Genomic DNA, 23,453 nt, shown 5'->3' on the forward strand with positions numbered 1-23,453 from the left:
ACTGGTAGCTGATTTTACTATATACAGCAGCAAGAGGGGAAATGAGATCTATTATAAAAGAACTGTCACTTAAAATTCCTAAGTTCTATCATACTTCCAGTTATTCTTAATAAAGGCATACACTATGCAGAGTCCAAGAAATATTTGGGATGCAGGAGTTAAGGCCATTCTCCCCCAGTCACTCCCCCCCTTCAAGTTTGTTTCCCAGAAGCGTTTTTAAATGAAGCCAGCACTCCATGCTTGGTAGGACTACAGCAAAGATGTATTTCAACTCCTACAGTTCCAAACACGAAGAAACAAAGAAAACATTTGACATCTGTATGCTTCACAGGTCAGTAATGAAACACTACATCATGCATCACTCTTGGTTTCCAAGCTTAAGTTACAAGCAGTACACAGTGTTCTCAAATCCAGTTTCCAATAAACTTGTTTGCACATCATAGAAAGTATCATATACACAGAAACCAAATCCCATGTCCTCCCCACCCAAAAAGATAGTCTGACAAAATATCACATCAGATAAAAAATTGCTGTGCTTTCATCATATGTGCTTTCAATTTCATTAAGCTCACACCCAACAACTTAAAACAGTGTTTGACACCAGCTGGGCAAATACACTAACAAGGAACTACCCAAAAGGTACCTGCAAATACTCCAAAGAACAAAGGAAGTGTTTAGCCCTAAACTGAAATACCCAAATGCTACAAGATTCCCTTCGGTTTTTTTACAAAGTTTTATTTTACCCTCCTCAAAGAAGGGCCTCACAGTGCAATACAGAACAATGACACACACAATTCTCACATCCATGTCCCCAAATTATTTTGAGTATTATTGTTCCCAAAGCCTTTGTCACGGGAAACTTACTGCTCTTCCCTTGTTGCACATTTGGGCAGGTAAATCTAAATCCAGGATGACTGAACAACACTGACCAACTCTGGCCCCTCCTTAAAATCAACAGTTACTTTGGCTGATGAGAGAACTACACCTGCCACAATTAAAGCAGGGGTTTAATGAACAACTCTGAGATTACAACCCAGTTATTTTCACATCTGCCATGATTACTGCTATGAAATTGCTGCAGTAAGAAGAATTTCTATTAAAGCAGCATGTTCCAAAGTGCATAATCACAGTAGCTACAAGAGAGGGTTATGGCATCTCCAATTGCCACTGTTATTGCCTTATCCAAGCCTGTAGATCTTTCCTTAAACACACACTAAGGCATAGCTAATGGCCAGCTACACTAAGAATCAGCTTTACAGACCTTTTCCTTCAGTGTTTTCTTAAGAAAATGGCAATACAGGAAAACAAGACAGTTCACAGCATAGCAACAGCACTGAGTCATATAAGTTCACAAGATTTCACATATATCTCCCAAACTGAGAGCTGTCTCCCAACAGATCTGCATGTTTCCTGCCTTCCTAATGCTGCCATTACAGCTAAACTTTCAGCATATCCCTTAAGTTGGATTATTTCACTGCCTTCCCTCTCAAGCATTTGCTGCACCCAGGTGTGGCCTCTGGAAACATCCACATCTGTCTGCAAGACAGGTTGGGGTTGGTGCTAAGCAAATGTCCCTGCCACCACAGAGGAACCCAACAGATCTTCATTAAGTCTGGAATTTAGTTCAGCAAAACGAGTTTTGTACTCCAAACCCTTCCCTTGCAGTACTGACTGTCAGTCACACTGTTTCCTCGGCAGAGCACAACCAAAGCCGAGGTGTTCCCATCCTTGCCCTCTGCTGGGGGCTGTGGATACAGCTATAAATTGCACTTAAAAATACTCAGTTTGCTATTTCTGCATGAATTTTAAATATTTCTTTCTCCTTCAGGCATCGTACTCAGCATCAAAGTGATGAGAAATACTATCTCACAGAGGGAGAAGGGGAAAACTGACAATGAGACAACTTTTCTCACTTCAGACCATGTTTTTCACACAAACCTTAGTCAGCAGCTTCTCACCTACCATTTAAGTGAGCTCACAAAAAAATCCCACAACTACATTAGCAAGAAGATTTATTGCCACACACAAAAGGATCAGAATAATATGTACCTTTGTTGACTCAGAATTAATATTTTTCCCTGACAGAGGCTTTCCTCTGGAAGAACAAACTTTAGTCTTACACCTTTTTTTTTTTTAATATTAAAGTGTGCTTGTTCAGTTTTAAGAGCGTATATGGCTTAAGATTTATATGGCTGCTCCATAAATTGCAACTCAAATCCTGCTTATCCAATTCTAAGGCCCACCAGGCATAGCAGATAAAGCACAAGACACAAGTCAAACTCACACTAACGAAGACTCTGATAACAGATCAGATGAACACCCAGGAACAGAACTCTGAAACCAGCCTGAACATCCATGTTCCTTAACTGATTGATCTCCCTTAGTCTGAAAGAACCTTCTTATCACAGAAATATAGAAGACTCCATTTGGATATACAGATGTGGTGCTTGTAAGTGTCTTTATCCTGCCAGCTGGATGGAACTTCTAGAAAATTTAGTCCAGCGTACAGGAAATAGAAAAAGTGAAGACCTAAGTTTACTTAAAATCATACTTAAAATGGTAAAGACCTGTATTTACCGAAGTAATATTTTTTTTAAATTAAGAATCAAGCAGTTTAATAGTGATTGCTAAAGGCAATACCACTTAGATTCATATTCTGGAGCTACAAGAGTAGTTTGAAGAAATATGCCTAATTTTAAATGTAGAGACTTAGCACTCATGACCTAGCTGAATAATAGTGTTGTTTTCCACAGGATTTAACTCACCAAGCTGTCTGTAATGGTGACCAAGAGCTTCCTTGGGCAGGGAAGTTAAAAAAAAAACAAAGAAGTTTAGTCCCATTCAGTGACTTGTTAGAATCAAAGAGACTCAAAAAACCTCTCGAGCAACAAAAAAAAAAAAAAAGAGGGTGGGAAATGAAATCACCATTTAATAGTCTGTGAAATGCACCTCAGCTGATGTTATTTATCTAAAAATAGCTATAATAAGGTATTTGAGGTCTCTTGTCACTACATGTCTACATACATAAACAGCTTTCCAGGTTTACCTACAATATCTTTGACGCCTGGAAGATGAAGTGGCTGCAGGGTGAAACAGGAACATGCTCTTTCTCTGCATCCCTGGTCTGTACGTGCCCCAGAGTACCAATGGATCAGCATCCACCTCCTTTTACTCCAGATATTTATGCTGATCCATCTCTTATTACTTATTTTCTCTGTATAAGCTTATTTCAAGCTTCAGACAGGAAATAATCCCAAGTGTTAATGATCTTGCAGCAGTGGCTGGGCAACTTCAGTGTGTAGGATGTGCATGGAATTTGCTTGGGCAAGGACAAAATGCTTAACAAAAACTGCAGTAAAAACCAGAACAAGCAAGCTGCCCAAGAAGACTCCTATGACTGTGGAACAGGTGTCTGCTCCAAAGGCTCCAGGAACTTCAGCAAGGATGTCTTTCACAGAGTTGAAGGAGCCGTTGTTTGGCAGAGGGTCAATACGAAGCAGATGACACAGCAAGGGGTACAAGTCTGTAGCGTTCATGCCTTCTTTGGTGGCATTCTTTCTGAAAGCAGGCCCAACTGCCACAAAAATGGGATGCATTTCTGGTATGATGTTGTCATACCCGTGGTTACCAACTTGAAATAAAAGATAGAGAAAGGTCAGTATTCTGAAGTTGCAAAACAAGCAACCCTTTCCTAGAATTAGCAGAATGCAGAAAAGGCACAGCCATCAGTTATTCTTGCAAAGGTTTAGAAGAATTCTTTTGATCCATTTGTCTCCTGGCAAATACGAAGTCTCAGAACTACAAAGAGAAAATGGCTTTAAAAAAAACAACAATGGAAAGCACTATTCGAAAAAAAATAAAAAGAGCTAAAAAAAAAGGTAAGCTCACATGGCAGTAACCACTGTCAATGACACACTACCTATAGCCAACTTTCCTTGATTTTTCTCAAGGAAAAACTCCAACTTTGCAACAGGCCCAGATCTCTCAGAGAAAAATAAAAAAAAAATGTAGAGACAGATTGTCCGTTTGACTCCAAGTTTGACGCTTTGTCCAATTTTGTGCACTATCAACTCATCAACAAGGCAAAGACCTCACTACTGGGTCTCCAGGGCCCCTTCCCAACAGGGGCACTAAAAACTCTGAACATGTAGAACACACAGGCATGAGAAGCTGCTCTCAGCACCTACTGACAAACTTGTTACGTCTTGCAGGTGACGCTCTTCAGAGTCATAACCTGCAGCAAAGTTTAGAAGGTTTTCAATTAAGAAACTTAAACGCCGACCATATGACACCTGTATTTTTCCTCCTGTGTAACCAAAAAGTTACAGTTTATTGTCTCCATTCTACCTGTAATAAATCTCAAAACCCCGAAGTGAGGAACTTAAAAGTCTTGGGGTTTTTATTCCTCCATATCACCTAGAATGCATTTTATCCTCTAAGACAAGTGAAAAACACTGGTGTGCAGAAACAAAATATCCCAAGACTCTTTGTAGCAATAGAGCAAGGTTACTGTAAGTGTAGCACGCACAAAAGCTGAGGACTTTCAGAAAACATTTTTGTTTCCAACCCAACCTTCTCCAGTAAATAAGTACTACTTGATAAAACAACCCTATTCACCCTCTACTCAACAAATTCAGTTACAACTTTCTTTCTTAATCTCTCAGGAAGTGCTTGGCAGTTTGCTACATCCTGAAAGACCTCAAGTATGAGGCCACTAAAACATGTGACTGATCTTATCTCAGAAAGTCTAATGTTTAAAGAAACACTAAGTGGGGATTCTCCTCCCCTAATGGTAGGGTGCTTCCTATCCCACCAGGGGAAAAAAAACAGAAATTCTACACACTTCAGTTTTCCCTCCCAGCCTTAAAGAAAAATAAAAAATGAACATAGGTTGAGACTGGGAGAGAAAGTACCACGTAACGTTCCTGACTAGGAAGATACAGCAAACCACCATAAAGACAAGATACTTACCCAGAAAAATATCAGACTTATTATGTACAATTTCCCATCCTTTATCAGCCACTGCTAAAATGGGCTGAACTTTACTGTTGTGTTTGTAATGCAATCTATCTGGAATCTGCTCCTTTTTATATACAGTCATGTTGGGATGAGCGTTGGCCAAAGCTTCATATACTTCATCCAGTTTGCCTTCAAATAAAAAAAAAAGAGACAAAAGACAAAAATTAAACATACCAATATGTTTACTGAACTAATCAGTAGTTTAAATACAGCTGAAAGAAGAGGACAAAATGCACTTCCTCAGTGAAGTGAATTTAATATAATTCATGAAGTTAATTATAGCTGTAGGAGACAATGTGTGCACATATGTTACTGTGAGAAATCCAGAGGATCATTCACGGTAAGATCCCACCTGACACCAGACTTCACAGCCTGTTCCCAAGCAGTAAATGCCCTGCTAATTTTAGAAAAATCCCTCATTTCATAGTTGCCAGAAAGTCAGCTTCTCACAGGAATGAGCTAGAAGGCATTCAGTTAAATCCCATGGAAAAGAAACCAACCTCTCCTAGCTCCATGCAAAGCCTGAAAGCAAGAAGATAGCTCCTAAACCTGTTCATGAGGTAATAAGGGCATTCAGGCCATATTCTGTCTGTCCCCCAGTTGGCTGTGATGACAAGTGACACTTTTTATTAATTTTTTTTTATTTCAAAGCAGTCTCATTGTTAGCTGCTTTCCTTTAAAAGGGGAAAGAGAGAAGCCACTTTTTTTCTTGGCATTGCTGAATCATCCCGAGCAGGGAACACATGACAAGCACACCAAGGGACAGGCTGGAATGGCAGATGAAGGTGGAACTTTTGGTCTAGAACTGTCAGCCAACTGTATTCAATAACAGCCAACAGCACGAGCTACTCCTCTGTATTCCCAGTGCCTGCTCCTTTCCCTTCCTTAGTCACAGTGAGTGCAAACCCTCAAGCCCTGTACTACCACTGAATAAATAAGCATTTCCCACCCCCAATTCTTTATTTGCTTATTTCCCGTTTCTGAGCTTGTCTTTCCAGTAAAAGTCACTTAAGAGCCACAACCAGTTGGACAAGCTGGAACATCAGTGCACAGACAGGAGGAACCAGAACACAGAGACAGAAGCACTAAAGTTCAGGAATTGGCACCTGAGCAAATTTCTTCAATCCTCCCCCTCCATTTGAGGAAAGATTCCTACTGAGGGCTATGCAGTGCATACAACACACTTATGGGAAATACCAAATCCCTCAGCTGAGCACTTTGTGCCCAATCCAGTGGGGCAGCTGAGGGCACAGTGTGTCTGCAGGCCCATCTCAGTGACCATTTACAGCCTACGTGGAGTTTGGAATATACCTCAGGGAAAAAAGGTTGGGAGGAGGTGCCCAATGTCTCTAAAGAAAACGTGTTCATTTTCCCCCTCAGTTCCTAGAATCCAGTACAGAAATTGTGAAGGAAAACTGGAAATACATTAATGTATAATGTTTCTTATCTCAAACTGGCATAAAAACAAACTTGAAAAACACAATAGAGGTCAAGATGAGACAGCAAAAATGCAGATATGATACAGTTACAGCAACAAGGGACTCCAATGTAGCATTTCTAGGACTATACTAGTAATAAAGTTAATATTGTTATGCCACTTTTCTATATGGGATGGCAGGGAGGAGAAGCCCCAAATACAGCAAACTATGATTTTACACTAAATTAATTATTTTAATTATTTATATCAAATGCAAGAAAAAAAGCCAGCATCAGCAGCTGTGCTACAGGTACCTTGTGAACATGTTATTAGCTCCCTACACACTGTAATACACCAGCATGATTAAATAATGGCTTTAATCCATCTCTCGGGGAAGAAATATGCAGCCAGTTAAACTAAAAGAAATTGCTGCATTTTTAAGCATTCAAACTTTTCCCCAATGTCTCACTAAGTTTTACCATTCTCTTGGCTTAAGCAAGACAAATGGAATAACAAACAGGTGAAGAATCAGTGTTATGTACTTATGTGTATGTCAGTTCATAGCTTAACTGACAGTGAAGCTCATTGTTTTATAATAAAAATCATAGCTGCTAACACAGAAGGAAGGAATTTTAGCTGTGCTCAAAACTCAATTCTTGTTTACTGGTAAAGTAATAAATACCTGAATCTCTGGCCAAAACCAAATCCAAGTTATTTCTGAAATCCACTGAAATGGCTTTTTTACTATTCTGTCATCTAATTGCTGCCTAGATACTGTTTCTTCTCAGCATTTAGCTGACAGGAGAATCAAGTTACATGTCTTCAAGTTCTCATTTACTGCATTAAGGACGTTTCAGCACCAAAGTTTACTTTTACAGTTTTTTTATTTGCTAATGAGAACGTCCTACTCAACCATGTTGTCTCTATGAGGATGGAGCTCCCAAACTTGGCTTTTTTATCACTACTGAGGGAAAGAGCACCCAGCTACAAGCACCCGAGTGTGCTCAGGCAGCAATGATCCCAGTTTGGACAATTAGGTCTGAAGTATTCCTCAAACTAAAAATGACAAGAGACATTTGTTTGCACATAAAAGTCTGCAACATACTCTCCCTACTGGGACATTTAATACAGAGTGCTATCCATTAGTGATGCCAATTTTACAGAATTCTTAAAAAACTCCTTTTCAGAAGGTCACCTTAAAACTCAACTTCCAAATCAGCATTTTTTTTGTGTGGACAGGGTTGCTATTTTCCAGGTTAACACATTTGCACCAAAGAGTTATAGCACTTGATCATCAAAATAAAGAGCAGCACCTCTGCATTAGTGACACTAAACATCAGCTGACACTTCAGCAACCCTTCAATGACTGCAACCAGACTTCAGATTTTGATTCCAACAATATTCTTGCTCATCATCACAATAAAAACAGTATGAATATAAGTGGCTGGCTGTTCAGCATAACAGGGGAAAAAAACTAGTGAACTACAATAGCTGGCAGCTAATCAAATAGCCAACACAAGCTTTCTTTTTATCAAAGCTCCCCATCTGGTCTCAGTTTAACTCTGTTTGAGCTGGAAATATAATTCTTCCACTATGGCTTCAGCACCTTGATGAAAGGCAAGATATGTAACATTCAGGTTGTTATCTATCTAGAACACCATTCAGTCTTGATAATGGCATTATATTATCCTACTTCTCACAAAAACTGAAGGATCTTTGGCAACATTAGTCAACAAAAGATACATTTGCTCCCTTTTCATCTCAGAAAATTAATCCAGGCTTTTGACTGAGCTAGCAAAAAGAATAAAGAAGTGATCCTGCAAGTACTCCTTGTTCAAGGCTGATGTCCTACTGGCATCAGTGCTGCTACCACCACTTCAGTTAGGGAATGATGTCTATAAAGTTTGGATACTCAAGTATCTCTTCAGACAATTTTACTGCTGTAGCTCCTACCTTCTTTTGGCAAAATGGCTACTGCAGGAGAATGGTCAATGACTTTATAGAGCTCTCTGTCCACATACTGATCAAGCTCAATGACCCTCTCTGAGGACAACTCTGACATCCCGTGATCACTGGTGATTATGACATTTATCACACCCCACAGCTTCGCCGCCTTCAGCTTGGAGATGAGATATCCCAGTTTGTTGTCAATATCACGAATTACTGGTCCCATAAGTGGGTTGTCTGGGCCCAGAAAATGTCCCAACTTATCAGGCTGTTCCCAGTACAGGAGACCAAAGTTTATGGGTTCTTCTGATGTAAACCACTCAATGAGCTTGGCAACTCTCTCTTCAAAGGGAACGGTTTCATTGTAGGGCATATAATGTGTGGGCAAGACTCCGTGTATTTTCACGTCTGTTCCAGGCCACATGGCTGCGCCGGATTTGTGTCCTTTCCTCTGGTTCGTTATCCATATTGGGCTGGCCTCTTCCCAGAACTTGGGGTTATAGGTATTCATTTTGGTCAGAGAGAAGGTTTCATTCAGAACAGGATCGTACATCTCATTAGCGACGATGCCGTGGCTCTCTGCGTAGAGACCAGTCACCAGGGTGTAATGGTTGGGGTACGTTTTCGTTACGAAAACATTGGTGACCTGCTTGACATGAACCCCGTTCTCCATGGCATAATAGAAATTGGGAGTTGAGACTTTATAGATGTAATCCCATCGAAATCCATCAAAAGATACCAGCAGCACTCTGGGCTGGAGAGACAGCACACTTTGAAGAAATAGTAATAAAATTCCCAGGACTTTCCAATAACAGCTCATGGCTATTCTGGAAGGTATCTTCTCAGGCAACATGGCATCTGCTGAGCAGAGACAGAAGGTTTGTTTGTATTAACATGTTTTGTCAAAGTCATAACTTAGTTTTAAGAATGAGTAGCTAAAATATTCCTTATGGATTTATATCTAATATATTTTACAAGAGCATAGACTGGCAGGACAAGGGGGAATGGCTTTAAACTGACAGAGGGCAGGGTTAGATCAGATATTAGGGAGAAATTCTTTACTGTGAGGGTGGTGATACTCTGGCACAGGTTGCCCAGAGAAGCTGTGGATGTCCCATCCCTGGAATTGTTCTCAGCCAGGTTGGACAGGACTTGGAGCAACCTGGTCTAGTGGAAGGTGTCCCTGCCCATGGCACGGTGTTGGAACTAGAGGGCCTTTAAAATCCCTTCCAACCCAAACCATTCTGTGATTCTAATTCTGTTCATACGACTCAAGGGTATTGACTATTCCTACCTATGACTGGAATTCCTTAATTAACAGCATGACATAATAGGACACATAATTTCACATTGTATTGGGTTGTGCTCCCCTGCTCCAGTTTCCTTCTGCCCTTCCCAAACACTTTCTTGTTCAAAACTCAGTTATCTTCTCAAAGCAAGATCCCTGTAAGAATCCTCACATGGGACTTCCCTGTCTGTAACTGACCTAAAATTTCATGCTTATATTCCCCACTTCTTGCTCAACAGCATCATTTAACCACAATATTCCTCAATCCAATCTTGCACCGATACTCCACACAGTTCCCTTTAGGTTCCCATTTTTCAGCAATCCTCTGAGACAAGTCACTACCGAAATTCAGCTGGAAAACAGTGATTTTGCAACAAATAAAATCCTCTTTATATTCAGAGTACAAAACTATCCTAGTTAATATAAAAAGTTATACTGTAACAAGCATCTGAATACCATTGCAGTGACGGAATAGGATCTGTCATTCCGGTAGAATACAAGATATATTCCATGGGAAGTTTTACCACTCCAATTCCCCAGTTCCTCTGATTCTCCTCAATCTCTCTCTCATATATACATTTACACTTGAAAACAGGACAAGCACTGCTGACTGCCCAGAGAGGTTGTGGTTGCCCCATCCCTGGAATTGTTCTCAGCCAGGCTGGAAAGGACTTGGAGCAACCTGTTCTAGTGGAAGGTGTCCCTTCCTATGGCAGGAGGTTGAAACTAGATGAGCTTTATGGTCCCTTCCAAACCAAAGCATTCTGTGATTCTAAGTTTTAAGAACTGCAGGCAGTCAAATGTTACACCAAGCTTGCGTGCCTCCCAAAATTAAAATCCGGGCCTTGAGTTCTGTTAAGAATACACTGATGCTTCGGAGACATAATTCCCCTTTCAGCAAAAAACACAGACACAAAGGCTACAGTTTCTCCCGACGGGGGATTTCTTCCAGTTGAATATGAAGGAAGGAAGGGAGAACATGCTGCTGTGTCCATCTGAACCCCATCTGCCAAATTAAATGTAGCCCTTCAATTTCCCTTTGGGAGTGACAAATACGGATTTAAGTCCTCTCAAGCGAAATCAAGTCTTTACTTCTGAACTTTATACAGTTAACGATCTCAATGTGACCTATGATTCTATTATTCTAATTCCTCAATTGCACGCTTTTAGTAGATAATAAATGATGGGTGGTTTGTTGTTATTTTTTTTTCCCCAAGGCCTTCCTATACCGGTCTTCCCATACCGGTCTTCCCTGGATACAACCTAAACCCATCTACTGACGCGGGTCTCTCCTGAACTCCGCAGCACAAAGCCCTGGGGACCCGAGGGGCTCTGGGGGGACAAAGCCACCAGTCTGCCCATGTCAGGAGCTGCCACACGGACGGACAGACACCGCGGGCCGCGTTCGGCGGCCGCCGGAGCTCAGCACTCGCGAATGCCGAGCCCAGGCCGCCGCTCCCCGCTCGGCAGCCCCCAGAACCTCGTGTCAGAGCCGGGCTGGAGGACGCCAGGAACCCCCACCCCACCACCACCAGCACCCCCCTCTCCGGGGCCGCTCCCCCCGTTACCTGCGGGCCCGCGGAGCAGCGGGTCGGGCTCCGGCACCGCCCCGGGCGCAGCGGCGGCGGCGGCGCCGGGAGTGGCCGCCGGGGCCGTCACTCAGCGCGCGCGGGGCGGTGCCGGGCGTGAGGCGGGTCCGGCCGTGAGGGGGTCACGGAGCCGCAGAGTTAATTAGCTTGAGAAGGGCTGTGAGATCATCGAGTGCAGTCTGTGACCGAACGCCACCATGTCAGCTAGGCTATGGCACTAAGTGTTCCTTAAACACCGTCTCTGCACCACCTCCTTTGGCAGCCCGTTCCGATGTCTAATCACCCTTTTTGTGAAGAAATTTTTCCTGATGTCCAGCCTGAACCCCCTCGGCACAGTTTGAAGTTGTGTCCTCTTGTTCCGTCGCTTGTTTCCTGGGAGACCGACCCTCACCTGGCTACGCCCTCCTGTCAGGGAGCTGTAGACAGTGACATGGTCCCCCCCAGCCTCCTCTTCTCCAGGCTGAGCTCCTTCAGCTGCTCCTCACATGGACGTGCACTCCAGACCCTTCCCCAGCTCCATTGCCCTTCTCTGGACACGCACCAGCACCTCAATGTCCTTCCTGAAGTGTGGGGCCCAGAACCGGACACAGGATTTTAGGTCCCTCAGCAGTGCCGAGTAAAGAGGTAGAATCCCTGCCCTGGTCCTGCTGCCACACTATTGCTGACACAGGCCAGGTGCCATTGGCCTTCTTGGCCACCTGGGCACATGCTGGCTCCTGTTCAGCCACTGCTGACCAGCACCCCCAGGGTGTGAGGTGACCTCAGGACAGTGTTTGCCCTCCATGATGAGGTGGGAGCGGGGCTCGCTGGAACAGCCCTTCTGCAGGTGTCAAGAGGGGCAGGTTGTAAGGGTGTTGCTTCATATTGTAAATTAAATAGAAATTATATAGAAATAGGGCCCAGGCAGGGCTGGCTGGGTTATAAGCATTTTTTCCCTGGCAGATACTTTTTCCCACATTCTGGTGTTCAGACCCACAGCCATGCCCTGGAATGAAGAGCAAAATGAGTTTATCCCTCTTCATCTCATGATAAATTGAACTGCTGAATGAGATAAAAATCCAAACTGGGTTTCCCATTCCCACCTTTCCTAGTTGAGGATCTGTGCCATGTATGGGTCCACAGCCTATGCCCTCTATGAACATAAACCTCACCCCACTTCACGGCAGTGTACAAAACCAGTATCCTCTTAATGATGCATGGGAACATCATCATGGCCAGGCTTCGCGAACGAAGATTTGGGAAGGGCTCTACCCACGTTTGTTGCAAGTGCGTTGGTGGCTAAAAAGGCCAATATGAGATAGGCATGTCCGGTTGCAAAAGGCACAGCAGAAAGATTCCTTAGATGGTATGTTCTGCAAGGCTCGATTCTTTCTGCGTTGACTTTTCTCCTCAAGGGTGATCCTGCGTGCTTTCTCAAAAGCATCAGCAGCTTTATGGATGGTGTGTCTCCAGGCCTCCCGATTGGAGACCAGAGTAGACCAGTTATGTTGATCAATATGGCCAAGGCTGAGATGTTGTTTCAGGGAGTCCTTGTATCTTTTCTTTGGGGCTCCTCTCTTGCGGCAGCCGGTGGCAAGTTCACTATAAAGCAAGATCTTAGGGAGGCGGTGGTCCTTCATCCTTGAGACGTGTCCTGCCCAGCACAGCTGTGTTCTCAGCAACAGGGCCTCAATACTTGTGACTGCTGCTTGTTCTAGAACAGATGTATTGGTCACATGCACCTTATTAATCACTTTATAGCTGGCATGCCTATCTGGTAAATATGTATGTATGTGTGTGTATATATACATACATGTATATGCGAAACCTTCCTCCCCCTCACCCTGCTCTAGGAATTGTAGAGGACAAGGTTCTTTTAGTCGTTTTCTTAATGTCTTTTTTTTCCTCCTTCATTAGGGTTCTGTTACAGGTGTGAGCCTGAGACTAGAACAAGACTAGAGATGTACATTGCTGCTGTGGTTAGTAGGCTGTGCAGATGTGGCTGTTGTACAGTTGGAAACTGAGCTGGACCACATGGGTAGCACAAAGTTCATGATCTGATTCCTGGTCGTGACCTGTACCAAAAGCTTTGGAGAAAGCTGTAAAAATAAAAGTAATTAAAGAACTCCACCTGTGTGTATTGAAATCTCAAGTTGGGTGTCCCTCAACAGCAATGTGCTGTCCCACAGTGTTACTCTCATTAGCTAGGAAAAATTGTGCTCACATTTACTGTTGTTTCGGGTTTGATTTTGGACGTGTGGGGAGCTGCCTCTGCAGTGGCTGGGATCAGTCACTAGAGGGTACAGGTGTACCTGGATTTAAGGAACTGCTCTAAATAGCTGGAAATGATATTTGTCTTGGATGCCAGAAATGGCTCAGCTGCTTAACACCATTAGAAAATGAAAACAAAGCACGGACAAGGCGTTTGCTAATTCCACCAAAATGTTTAATACCATAGTAGATTTTCATTGAAGTACAGAGCTAATGTGAATATTTGTACAAAATATGTGGTTAAAAATAGTATTGATTTATAATATATACAGATATGTCACATCCGTGTCAGAAGTGCAGACACTCGAATGAAACCATGAGTAATGCTTTTAAATCTACAACAACATACACGAAATATTTCTGCAGCTACCCACATTAGGACAACTTGCCAAACTGACACTTAAGGATCCGTCAGTCGTTACAGATGACATTTCTTTCAGAAGTTTCTGAACAAGAACTCTGCTCTAAAATGGATTCAAAACATTTACCTTCATTAACCCAACAGTGAAGAGAACACATCTGTGTGACACTAATGTAGACACAACTTCCTCGCACTAGATAAACGATCAGTTACAATAATTTGTTAAACCAAGGCTGATTTTCTGGTGAGAATAATAGAGAAGTTTAATCCTTCTTGCTGGATACTCTTACTGATGTGAGGAAACCCCTGACCCAAATGGGCCCTTAATACAGCTCTCAGTTACATGGATCTGAATCTTCAAGTCTGCCTTAAGGTTCTGAATAGCTTTATTTTTCGTTTGAGACAGCTCACACCTCACAGCTTTCCCAGCCTGACTCCAGTAAGAATCTCACTAATAAACAACCCCGATCTAGGCTTTTGCTGCACCAGGACATATTCTTGTATTAAGATGACTCTTGCTGCAGCCTCAGAACCTCTGTGTAGTGACTGAACAAACTGACAGAAGGGGAGAGAGAATTCAGGCTGGTTTGGTTTTTAAAGTTTTCTGAGCATCTCTGCAGTGGAGGCATTCGAGGTTCCTGCCCATCCTACGGGAGTGCTGCTGCTGTTCTGCCTCTAACAGTGCCAGCTTCCCTCCCTTCCAAGCCAAAGCAAATATACTCCACAGTTCAAATAGACCTGTGGGAAAGAGCTTTTACAACATTTCCTCCCTGGTCATTTTACCCCTGAATGTTGCAGTTTACATGTACTTAAAAAAAGAGCACAGCTCATGTTAGAAAAACATCTCCTTTTAAGAGGAGGCTGGAATATTGTAAGCTGCTGTGCTCCCCTAGAAGATGGGCTAAACCAGGAAAAGCCATGTTTGGATTTTTTCTGGGGTGTTTTTTGTTTTGTTTTTGTTGGTTGGTTTTTTTTTTTGCTAGCATAACAAGTTATTCAAGAGCTTTGTGTGAGGGTGAGTATAAATGAGGGTCTAGCTGGGACTTCAGTCCATACCTGGTTTTGATTTTTGGTAAAACTGAACTAAATGTCATTTCTTAGGCAGAGAGGAAGCAAGGAAATGCAAAGGTCTTAAATCCATACTGGTATGTGAGAGAAAGCCTGAAGCAGCTAAAAGTTAAGTGGTAAAATGTTTGCCACTAAAGGAGGACCAATAATAAATTCAGTAAAGGTTCTTTAGAGGATCTGAAAGCACTGTAACCATAATCAGCCTACAATCCTCTGGGACACACAGCTCTCTGTCATTCACAGCTGAAGCTCTGAAGCTCATTTCCCAGTGCTGCATCCAGTGCCAAGTAAGATGGAAGAGCCACAACTGGCATGTCAGTAACACAGCATTTCAGCTGGGTTGGATGGAGAACCTCACTGTAGTAGGGAAAGCTTGTTTGGTGCTCAAAGTGAAGAATAAACCAGGCCTCCTACATTTCACCTCTAAAGTACTCCACAAGTTCACTATTACTACTTTTTTCTAATAAAACACAGTGGTTAAGGCCTGTGTTTTCCAAAGGAATCAAAGAGCTCATAGTTTACATCTCCAACAAGATTTCTTGAGCAGATCTAATTTTTGTAATCATGAACAATCATCCTTTGAGAAACTAAGTCTTTTATGCCAGGCACACAGAAAAAAAAAAATTTTTCCAAATCCAATGTAAGAATTTCACAGGACAGTTATCAGCAAAGTCATCTCCCAGTTTCCAGTCCTTTGCAAGATCCAGTACAAACTGATGCAAGAGACAACAAACAATTAATTTCAATTTTTATAACAACAAATGTTATTAGAACTTTCCCCAGCCTGGCTGGCAGCTGGATGCCATGTTCCTTGTCCAAGCACTCATGCCCACTGCATCACCCATGATTGTAAAAGCATGGTGAGAACGACATCAGGTCAGGGACATGCTTTTGTTCACCAGGGACTGTGCTACAGTTTTTCTTGTGTATATTGAGCCAAATCCACAGCAAACCAGAGCAAGTTCACATGACTCTGAAACTGCAGCAGCTTAAAATGGAACATGGCATATCCTGCCAACTGCTTTTCCTCTAATTTCTACTGAAACGGAGTTTGGCCTATGTCACACATTTAAGCATTTTCAATTCTACCAGGGGTATACACCACACTACTCAGTTTAATGATATAGTTTAACTCTTTAACTGTTGCTTTTCCAAACGCCAATGCAAGCAGAACACAAAAATACTGTTTGCCATATTTATTATTTTAAACTAAGCTCTGAATTATACAAGTGTAAAAGTGATTAATTAGGCAGTAGCTTTTTAATAGTCCTATAAAATGACTAAATAGAATATTTCAAAAGTATGTACAATGCAATGGAAACGCTCATGGCATCTGTGGCAGTGCTCAGACAAACCACTGGAATTACATCTTGTGAGGTGGTTCAGTCCATTCCTCAGTACAAACAACAGTCTGCCTTTTTGCAAAAAGCTTTTTCAGTGTTGCTGAATGGGAGGGAGGGGGGAAAAGACCAAAATATAACTAACCCACCCCTCCCACCCAATTCAGGATCAAATAAATGCTACACAGTTTATCCATGGGGAGAATTTTTATAATATAAAGCACTTTACAGTAATTATGTCTGGTGTCTTGTTATAGTTGAGGAAGGGATGATCTTGCCATGTTTTCTTGCCAAAACCAAAGTGTACTGGAGTGTGTCTGCGTATGTTAGGAATGGGGGTTTGTACTACCTTGTTTTAATGTCAAAAATCAAGGCCACAGAAATTCTTTGTTGTTCTCTTTCAAAACAAGAGATTTCAAAATACCCCTTCTCCATGCACTGGAAATGTTTTCATGCTTTAACCTGTACTGAGGAAGTAATTAAAATTTCAATTTCATATCTGAAGAGGTCAGAAAGGACAAGCAGGCAGCAGAAACAGCAACTGTACTCCCCTGATTTCCTTCTTTTAATTTCCAAGGAGCAGCAGGAGCGCTGTCCACCCAACAGAAGCCCCAGGGCATTGCCGCCAGCTGCTTCCACTGGCTCCTGCTTTGGGAAGGAAATTAAAAGGATGTCAGCTGTGTCACTGTGCCTCAGGAGCTGTAATGTAACATTCTTTCAGGGTTAAGACATAGGAGAATTTACTGACACCTGTGAGAAGTGCAAGTCAGAGCAACTGAGCTCAGAGATGCTACAGAAAAGCAGATTCCCAATGGGAAAGTAGGGGCTTTGCCTCTGATTTACTGAATTAAATAGGACAGTTCCCCTTCCAGATGGTCAGCATTTTTTGAAAGAAGCCTTCCTTTCATGCCAGGCAAAAACTAGCCTCTAGCAAAATACCAGCTTCTCTCAAGAGTCCCAAATGCTGTGACTTTGATGATAAGGACATTATTTCATAACACGTGAAACATTTTCCTTCTGATGACCATTATTTTATCATATACAGGTGATATATAAGCTTTGACCATAGTTACAACAGGCTGCTTTGAATTTTCAGGTTTGCAGTTGTGTTTCTATTTCTGTGCTTTAAGCAATGAGCCGTGTCCCACTGCCTCCTGGGTAGCACTACACAGCCTTACACAGCCCAGAGTAGTCAGCAAACAGGGCCTGATTTTAAATCTGTCTGAAAATGCACTTTGAGGAAAGAACATTTAAGGTCCAGTGATTTAATTTGCAGTATAGTTTTACATCATTTGAGGCCAAAGTCCTTGTGTTCAGAACCAAGTCTCTTCAAAGTTTGAGAGCATGGATACAAGGACAAGATTCAGCCTCCAACAGTCTTGCCTGTAAAAAACCCCAGCGTATCACTTTGGTGATGATCTCTGATCACTTATGTGTTTAAATCTTACTGTCCCTGTTTATACTTGCCTAAACCCCAAGTACCTCAGTGTTCTGTATGTTCTCAAAAAAGCCAGTGGTGTTACTCCTGAAATACCTTGTGCGGCCTATGATGGTGTTTTCAACAAGAACATCAGGGTACAGTCTCAGGGCTGTGAGTGACAATTTGTTTACTTGAACCAATTCTAAATACATCACTGAAAAAATAATTGAAGTGAAACCTCTAAGGAGTTACTTTAAGAAAACTTTACACAGTCATCATGAGGATATTAAAGCCCCATTTTCTGTTCAGTCTCTGCTGTAGTTAATGTGCTTCTATGAATGTAACACACACACCACGATGTCCATAATGCAGTAACAAGTATCACATTATAGATATATGCTAAGTAAAGCACTGCATCTCATCAGGAATATCAGGGGGCTGTGGTGGTCAGAGAATGAACTATATGAGAATGACAAGTTCTCATTCTCAGAACATCCTCACCATGCACATTGGGAATGCCATCTCCTGTCTTCACTGACAGAGCAACACTCCTGTTGTCCTGGAAGTGCCGCTGAGCCAAGACCACAGCAAGGGGAACTTGACCCTGCTGAAGCTTTGTAGCCTTGCTGCTAATTAAGGGCGCGATGGAACCCTCCCTCAGAAACCAGATCATTAGGTTTTATGACAAAAAATCTTGATTACAGAACCTAAGCTGACTTTTCAGATCCTAGAATGAACTTCCAAGATATATTTACTTATTTTAACCTGCAAAGGATTTTAAACTGTGGAATCTCGCTGTGCCATTTCAGAGTCACTTTGGGGAGTACAGCCGCAGCTAATTAGCTTAAAAATCCCACCGTACCTTACACATCTGCAGTATTAATTTCAGTAGAACTACTCATGTGCATAAATTAAGCGCATGCTTAAATATATGCAAAATCTGAGCTCAAATGTCTAGAAAATATGTTCTCAAAATGACAAGTACGCATTAAAAAAATAAATCATCATGGAAGATCTGCCAGACAGGGAATCCGGGATCTGTCTGCTGTCAGCCATGATGCAAACACAGAACAGTTTTTGTAACCCAGTATATATTGCAAGTGAAAGAAACATGCAGGACAGAGTGAAAAAAGGGGTTTCAGTTGCATGCAGTCTAATTTCAAGTGTGTAATTATGGTCCTGTTTTCTTTGGCCTAAAAAAAGAGAAGAAAAAAAACAACAAAAGAACTCCAACTAACCTCTCCTCACCTCCACAAACCCAAACTGAGTACAGCTCAAAAAGGGCTTTGAAGCACAGGAAGTGGGAAGGGAAAAGGGCTGAATATTAGAGATGTACACGTAATTACTGACAGCTATTCACCACACCACTAGGAAAGCATTCAGCCTGTATCATTACTGAAACTTACAGCTATGACAGAGGGCAAGGAATCCCATCTTAAATGAGCAGTCAGTCAGCTTCTCTTCCTCAGACTCAGAGAGAAGTACCACTCATACCTTGATGGAAGATAAACCGACAATCCCTGTTGATATTCTGGCTCCCTCCTCCTCAGAGAGAAGGACTGACAGACACCAGACCCTCCAGCAAGCTGCTGCCTCTCCCCTGAGCCCAGAGAGCTCTGTCTCACATCCCTGCCACAATGACAAACCAGTGTTCTCTACAGCTGCTGGTGGAAGAGGGTGGCTTTCTGCTGTTTCTAAAAATATTGCAAAGATAGTGTTCCTCACAGAAAATTCCAGGGGGATGAAAAGGCCACCAAGCTGCTAGTAGATTAAAAACAACACACATACCCCCATTTAAAAAAATAAAAGAAAAAGGGAAAAAAAATCTCTGCTGGGAAGTGAGGAGGGCAGAGGAGCAGGCTGCTTGATGAAGGGCAGTAGCAAGTATCCTGGGAGTTTGAATATCAAGCCTGATATCAGCCTAATTTCCACCCTGAACGATCTCTCTGGTAGTGGTGTTTCAGCATGCAAATTATAGCTGTGAAAAGATCTTTAGACTGAAACCCTCCTTTGTTTCTTCAGCCTTGTTTTGCCCTTTCCAGCCAGATCTATTAGTTGGTGTGATATGGTTACATGTACAAAGATCTTTTTCCTAGCCCTTTTGTTACATAGGCTTGATTACTGTGAAGGGGTTTCAATGACCTTAATGTCCCGGTACTCAGAAGGCAATGGCTGCCTTTGAACAGAACAAAGCAAACAAAAACCAAGAGCTGTGCTGGAGGAGAGAAGCGCTGCTTCTGCCGGAGAGGCTCAGTTAGATACAGGCGGCGGCAGACCAGGGCGTCGAGTTTGAATGATTTTTGGCTTTGGAGAATTCTTTGGGTCCTCGTCTTCTTCCATGTCGCTGTCGCAGACGTGCACTACCACACTGGGAGTGGACTCTGTTCCCGCGTGCAGCTCGTATTTCTCTCCTGGAAGCAGAGAAAAACAAAATATCAAAAGCTGGGCAGTCTGGGTAGCAACACAGGCTGTGGCACTCCTGGACTGCAGAACAGTCCTGCACCTGGATAGGGTAGGTGAGTGTGTGCTGCTCCTAAATACAGGTGAGGGCCAGCAAGGCTGGACTCTGTCAGCTGTCACTACAGCTCCTGAGGATCCTGCCCCGGGGGCAATGTGCATTGGTCTGTAAGGCACGATAAAATACAGGCACTCTGGTGTCTATAATGGTGCTTTGCACCAATACTGGTGCCGACAGCAGTGAAATAAACCCACAAAGTAGGAAGAAGAGAAAGAACACAGAAGTTCATGGTTAAGAAGAGGAACTGGAACTCAACATATCAAACCTTTGGTGTGAAGTCATGTCACACCTTTTGGGTTGGGGCTGTTCTTTATTGTTGTTGTTGTTTTCCTTCAGTTTAGGGTGGCTCCAGTCACCCTTAAAGTCCACTGGATTCTGCAACTTGTTGCCCTCAGAGAGACTTCAACACTTGATCTAATTTCTCCAGAAATAAAAAAAAAACCGCATCTCTGCTCCAGATGGATTTTGAGTTTCAAAGCTCTTTAGCTGGGGCTGTAACAAATTGTGTCTCTGCAGATGAGATCAGAGCACAGTCTGTCAATGCTCACTAGCAGGCTAAATCTTAAACAGTACATTACATTTTGTAACTATCTACATTCCTTGTTTAAGTCTCCACTCAGTAGTTCTGCAAGGAAGATGAACATGGCTTGGGTGGTTTCCTGCCAGAGTCCACAAGCAAACAAAGGATCAGACATAGGACTTTCAGTCCTGCATTCAGCCTGCTGGCACTACATGTGTTTTGGATTGTACAAGGGACACGAGTAGGTATTGGTGATTAAATTGCAAGGAATTAATTTAAGACTTTAAAGAAAAAAAAACATTCCCTGCAAAATGTTCAGAGATGTGAAAGGTGAGGTACCAGTACACCCAGCTGACTTCTGTTTGTGGCGCAGCGACTCCTAAATGCTGTCGCACAAGCAGAACCCGGCAGTGCCAGGTGTTGTATGATGGAAGCAAACGGCAGTTCCTGCCTCAAAGCACCTATAGTTTGCTCGTGGTACTAATTTGGATATTTATTTGTTAGCTACTTTGTGGCAGAGTCGTTCATGTGAGGAAGGGGTTGCAGGTTTGTCCCTGAACTAGCACACACAGTTCTGCGACTGTGCTCATGTGCTGTTTGTGCTGGCAAATTCCTGGTCCAAATAAGCCTGAGTGGCTTGAGACTAGAGGACATGATGTATTTTTGCCTAAAAAATAGGAGGCAACTAGTGAATAATAGCTATAAGTCAAGCATCTTGCTGTGAGAAATATTTTACTGCTGTGATACCATTAATGTTGACATTTAACTGCTCTATTTTTGGCAACCTTTCCTCTGAATCCAAATTGAGCAAAGCATTACAGGTCTTGCTGATAGGCTAAAATATAAAAAAGAGAAATAGCTCGGTTGTGCTGCATTGAGAAATTATATGGTTTTTCTTTGCCCATTTTCCCTGCGGGCTTCAGCTAATTTCTCAGCTCTGGGCTGACGTCAATGCTGCCATCCAGCACCGAGGGCTGCATTGGTCACTGTCAGCGACAGGCAGCTCTGCAGTGCCACAAACACGCAGCACCGGGCTTGTCCTCCTACACCAGCACCGCCAAGTAAATCAGATTCACTGCCCTCTTAAAAGGTAATAATCCCGGTTCAAATGCCACATTCTTTTACTGCTCAAATCCTTCCCAGAAGGACCCTTTCTGCTGAAAAAGAACAGTGGAAATAAGTACAGACACGAGGAAAAAATATTCAGATGCCTCTGGCACGCATAACTGCAGCAGCAATTAATGTCACTTTGCAAACCAAAATGTGATGCACTTGTAAATTAGGTTTTTAAGGCATACAGTTATTTCTGAGCATAAATGAGCTGCAGACTCTGTTCTGTACTCAGGATTATTCATGCCTGCAGAACTCTGGCTCAAATGGCACAAAACCTTTTCATGGATGAGCTAGGAACAGGGCAACAGTAACTCTGGGACTTTTGTACAGCTGTATCTTGTTCCAGAATGTAACTATTGTTTGCAAAAATACACTGAAGTGGTAAATACAAAATAAAAATCTGATAGATACAGCCAGATTAGCCCTTCCCTTCTGCTTTTTCTACATTTTTTTTCTTTCCTCTTAAACAACACCTCCAGCATAATAAAATAAATGAGTTAAATTTGCAGCAGTTCAACTACTGAAGCAATGGTTGAGTCACTGCCATTGAGTCATGTTTAAAAGATCTACCTTGTCCCAAGCTATGAGTAGCAAGTCGAGTCAGCATAGTTAAAAGTCACCAACTTCTGTAGCTAATACCAGTCCAGCATTTGTCCAGTGATCTCATCCAGCTGTCTCTGATGTGGCCTCCTTTGTGTTCTCAGGTCCTTCACTGCCCCACGCTCCTGCTAGTCCCACTCATCCAAAGAACTCCAGGAGGCTAACCCAAAGGATTCCTGGGGACAGGGGTCTTTCTCCTTCAGCAACCTTTGGCCTATCTCTATCCTTTAAAAATTAGTTTAAATATTTACATAAGATGAGATAGCAATGGTAACTCACATAAATTTACTCAGAAAAATACCACAAAATTTATCAAATATACTTGCACATCTAATGCCTGCCTTCAGGATGTAAAGCAGGGAAGAATTAAGCTTCCCTTAAGCTCCACCACACAGATTTGTCAGAAAATGTTTCTGACAAACCTTGAAAAAAGCATTGATGCTCCTCTATTCATTTGCTTCACGTAAGAAAAACAATAAGAATTTGAAGTTTCCCCATTCAACAAAAAGCACAGCTACTTTTATGTCACTGGGTGAACCTTTGGTGACCACATGAACCATGAGCAAACCCGCAGCCTCAGGTGACACAAGCAAGATGACCACAGGAACAGCACAAAAATGACTTATGGCATTTCAGAATTAAAAATAATGGCATGGGATTTTCTATCCCTTTGTGAATCAATACTGTGACCTTTCATTGATGGTGCAGCTCCTGTCTAATGAGGCTCTTTTGTCCAGCAAGGGCGACGCTCATATACCTAATGAATAATGAACAAATGGTAATAATACTGCATAGCTACCTCATCCCTGATTCAGACTCATGAGCAAAGGTTAATGGGTTCAGAGCTGCCCATTCCACATTAAATGTGGCATTAACATCATAAAAATACCTTCCACTTATAGTCCCTTCATCCAAGTATGTTACAAATACTTGGGTGCAAATAACATGCAGTCCTTTGTCCAGGTGCACGTTTATGATGGAAGAGCTACAGCCCATCCCACAA

General features: G+C 42.4%; 2 protein-coding genes and 1 long non-coding RNA gene across 7 annotated transcripts in view; 1 reads left to right on the forward strand and 2 right to left on the reverse strand.

Moving 5' to 3' along the window:
• Positions 1–240: 240 nt before the first annotated feature.
• ENPP5 (ectonucleotide pyrophosphatase/phosphodiesterase 5 (putative)) lies at positions 241–11,297 on the reverse strand. Of its 3 annotated transcripts, none has more exons than XM_027672643.1 (4): positions 11,240–11,297; positions 8,390–9,241; positions 4,972–5,148; positions 241–3,631 (listed from the first exon to the last, which is right to left on the reverse strand). In XM_027672643.1, the coding sequence occupies exons 2-4, from the start codon at positions 9,234–9,236 to the stop codon at positions 3,261–3,263; spliced, it is 1,395 nt and encodes a 464-aa protein (XP_027528444.1). In that variant the 5' UTR covers positions 9,237–9,241; positions 11,240–11,297; the 3' UTR covers positions 241–3,260. The 3 variants fall into 3 exon arrangements, with proteins under 3 accessions (XP_027528444.1, XP_027528445.1, XP_027528446.1); XM_027672644.1 differs by having other exon boundaries at positions 8,390–9,244; positions 11,240–11,295; XM_027672645.1 differs by having other exon boundaries at positions 8,390–9,244; positions 11,244–11,287.
• A 456-nt stretch (positions 11,298–11,753) lies between these two features.
• LOC113961944 lies at positions 11,754–13,356 on the forward strand. The gene is made up of 2 exons (XR_003532410.1): positions 11,754–11,884; positions 13,157–13,356. It is a non-coding gene; the product is annotated as an uncharacterized LOC113961944 (long non-coding RNA).
• A 6,101-nt stretch (positions 13,357–19,457) lies between these two features.
• Positions 19,458–23,453, reverse strand: part of RCAN2 (regulator of calcineurin 2) — an 81,655-nt gene continuing 77,659 nt past the window's right edge. For all 3 annotated transcript variants that reach the window (XM_027672652.1, XM_027672653.1, XM_027672654.1), the window contains one exon: positions 19,458–20,110. In XM_027672652.1, the coding sequence (XP_027528453.1) occupies positions 19,950–20,110 (161 nt within the window). In that variant the 3' untranslated portion in view covers positions 19,458–19,949. The remainder of the gene's footprint in view (positions 20,111–23,453) is intronic.

This window comes from Neopelma chrysocephalum, unplaced genomic scaffold (genome assembly GCF_003984885.1).
Source record: "Neopelma chrysocephalum unplaced genomic scaffold, ASM398488v2 Primary Assembly neopelma1_97517, whole genome shotgun sequence".
In the NCBI taxonomy this organism is placed as follows: Eukaryota; Metazoa; Chordata; class Aves; order Passeriformes; family Pipridae; genus Neopelma; species Neopelma chrysocephalum.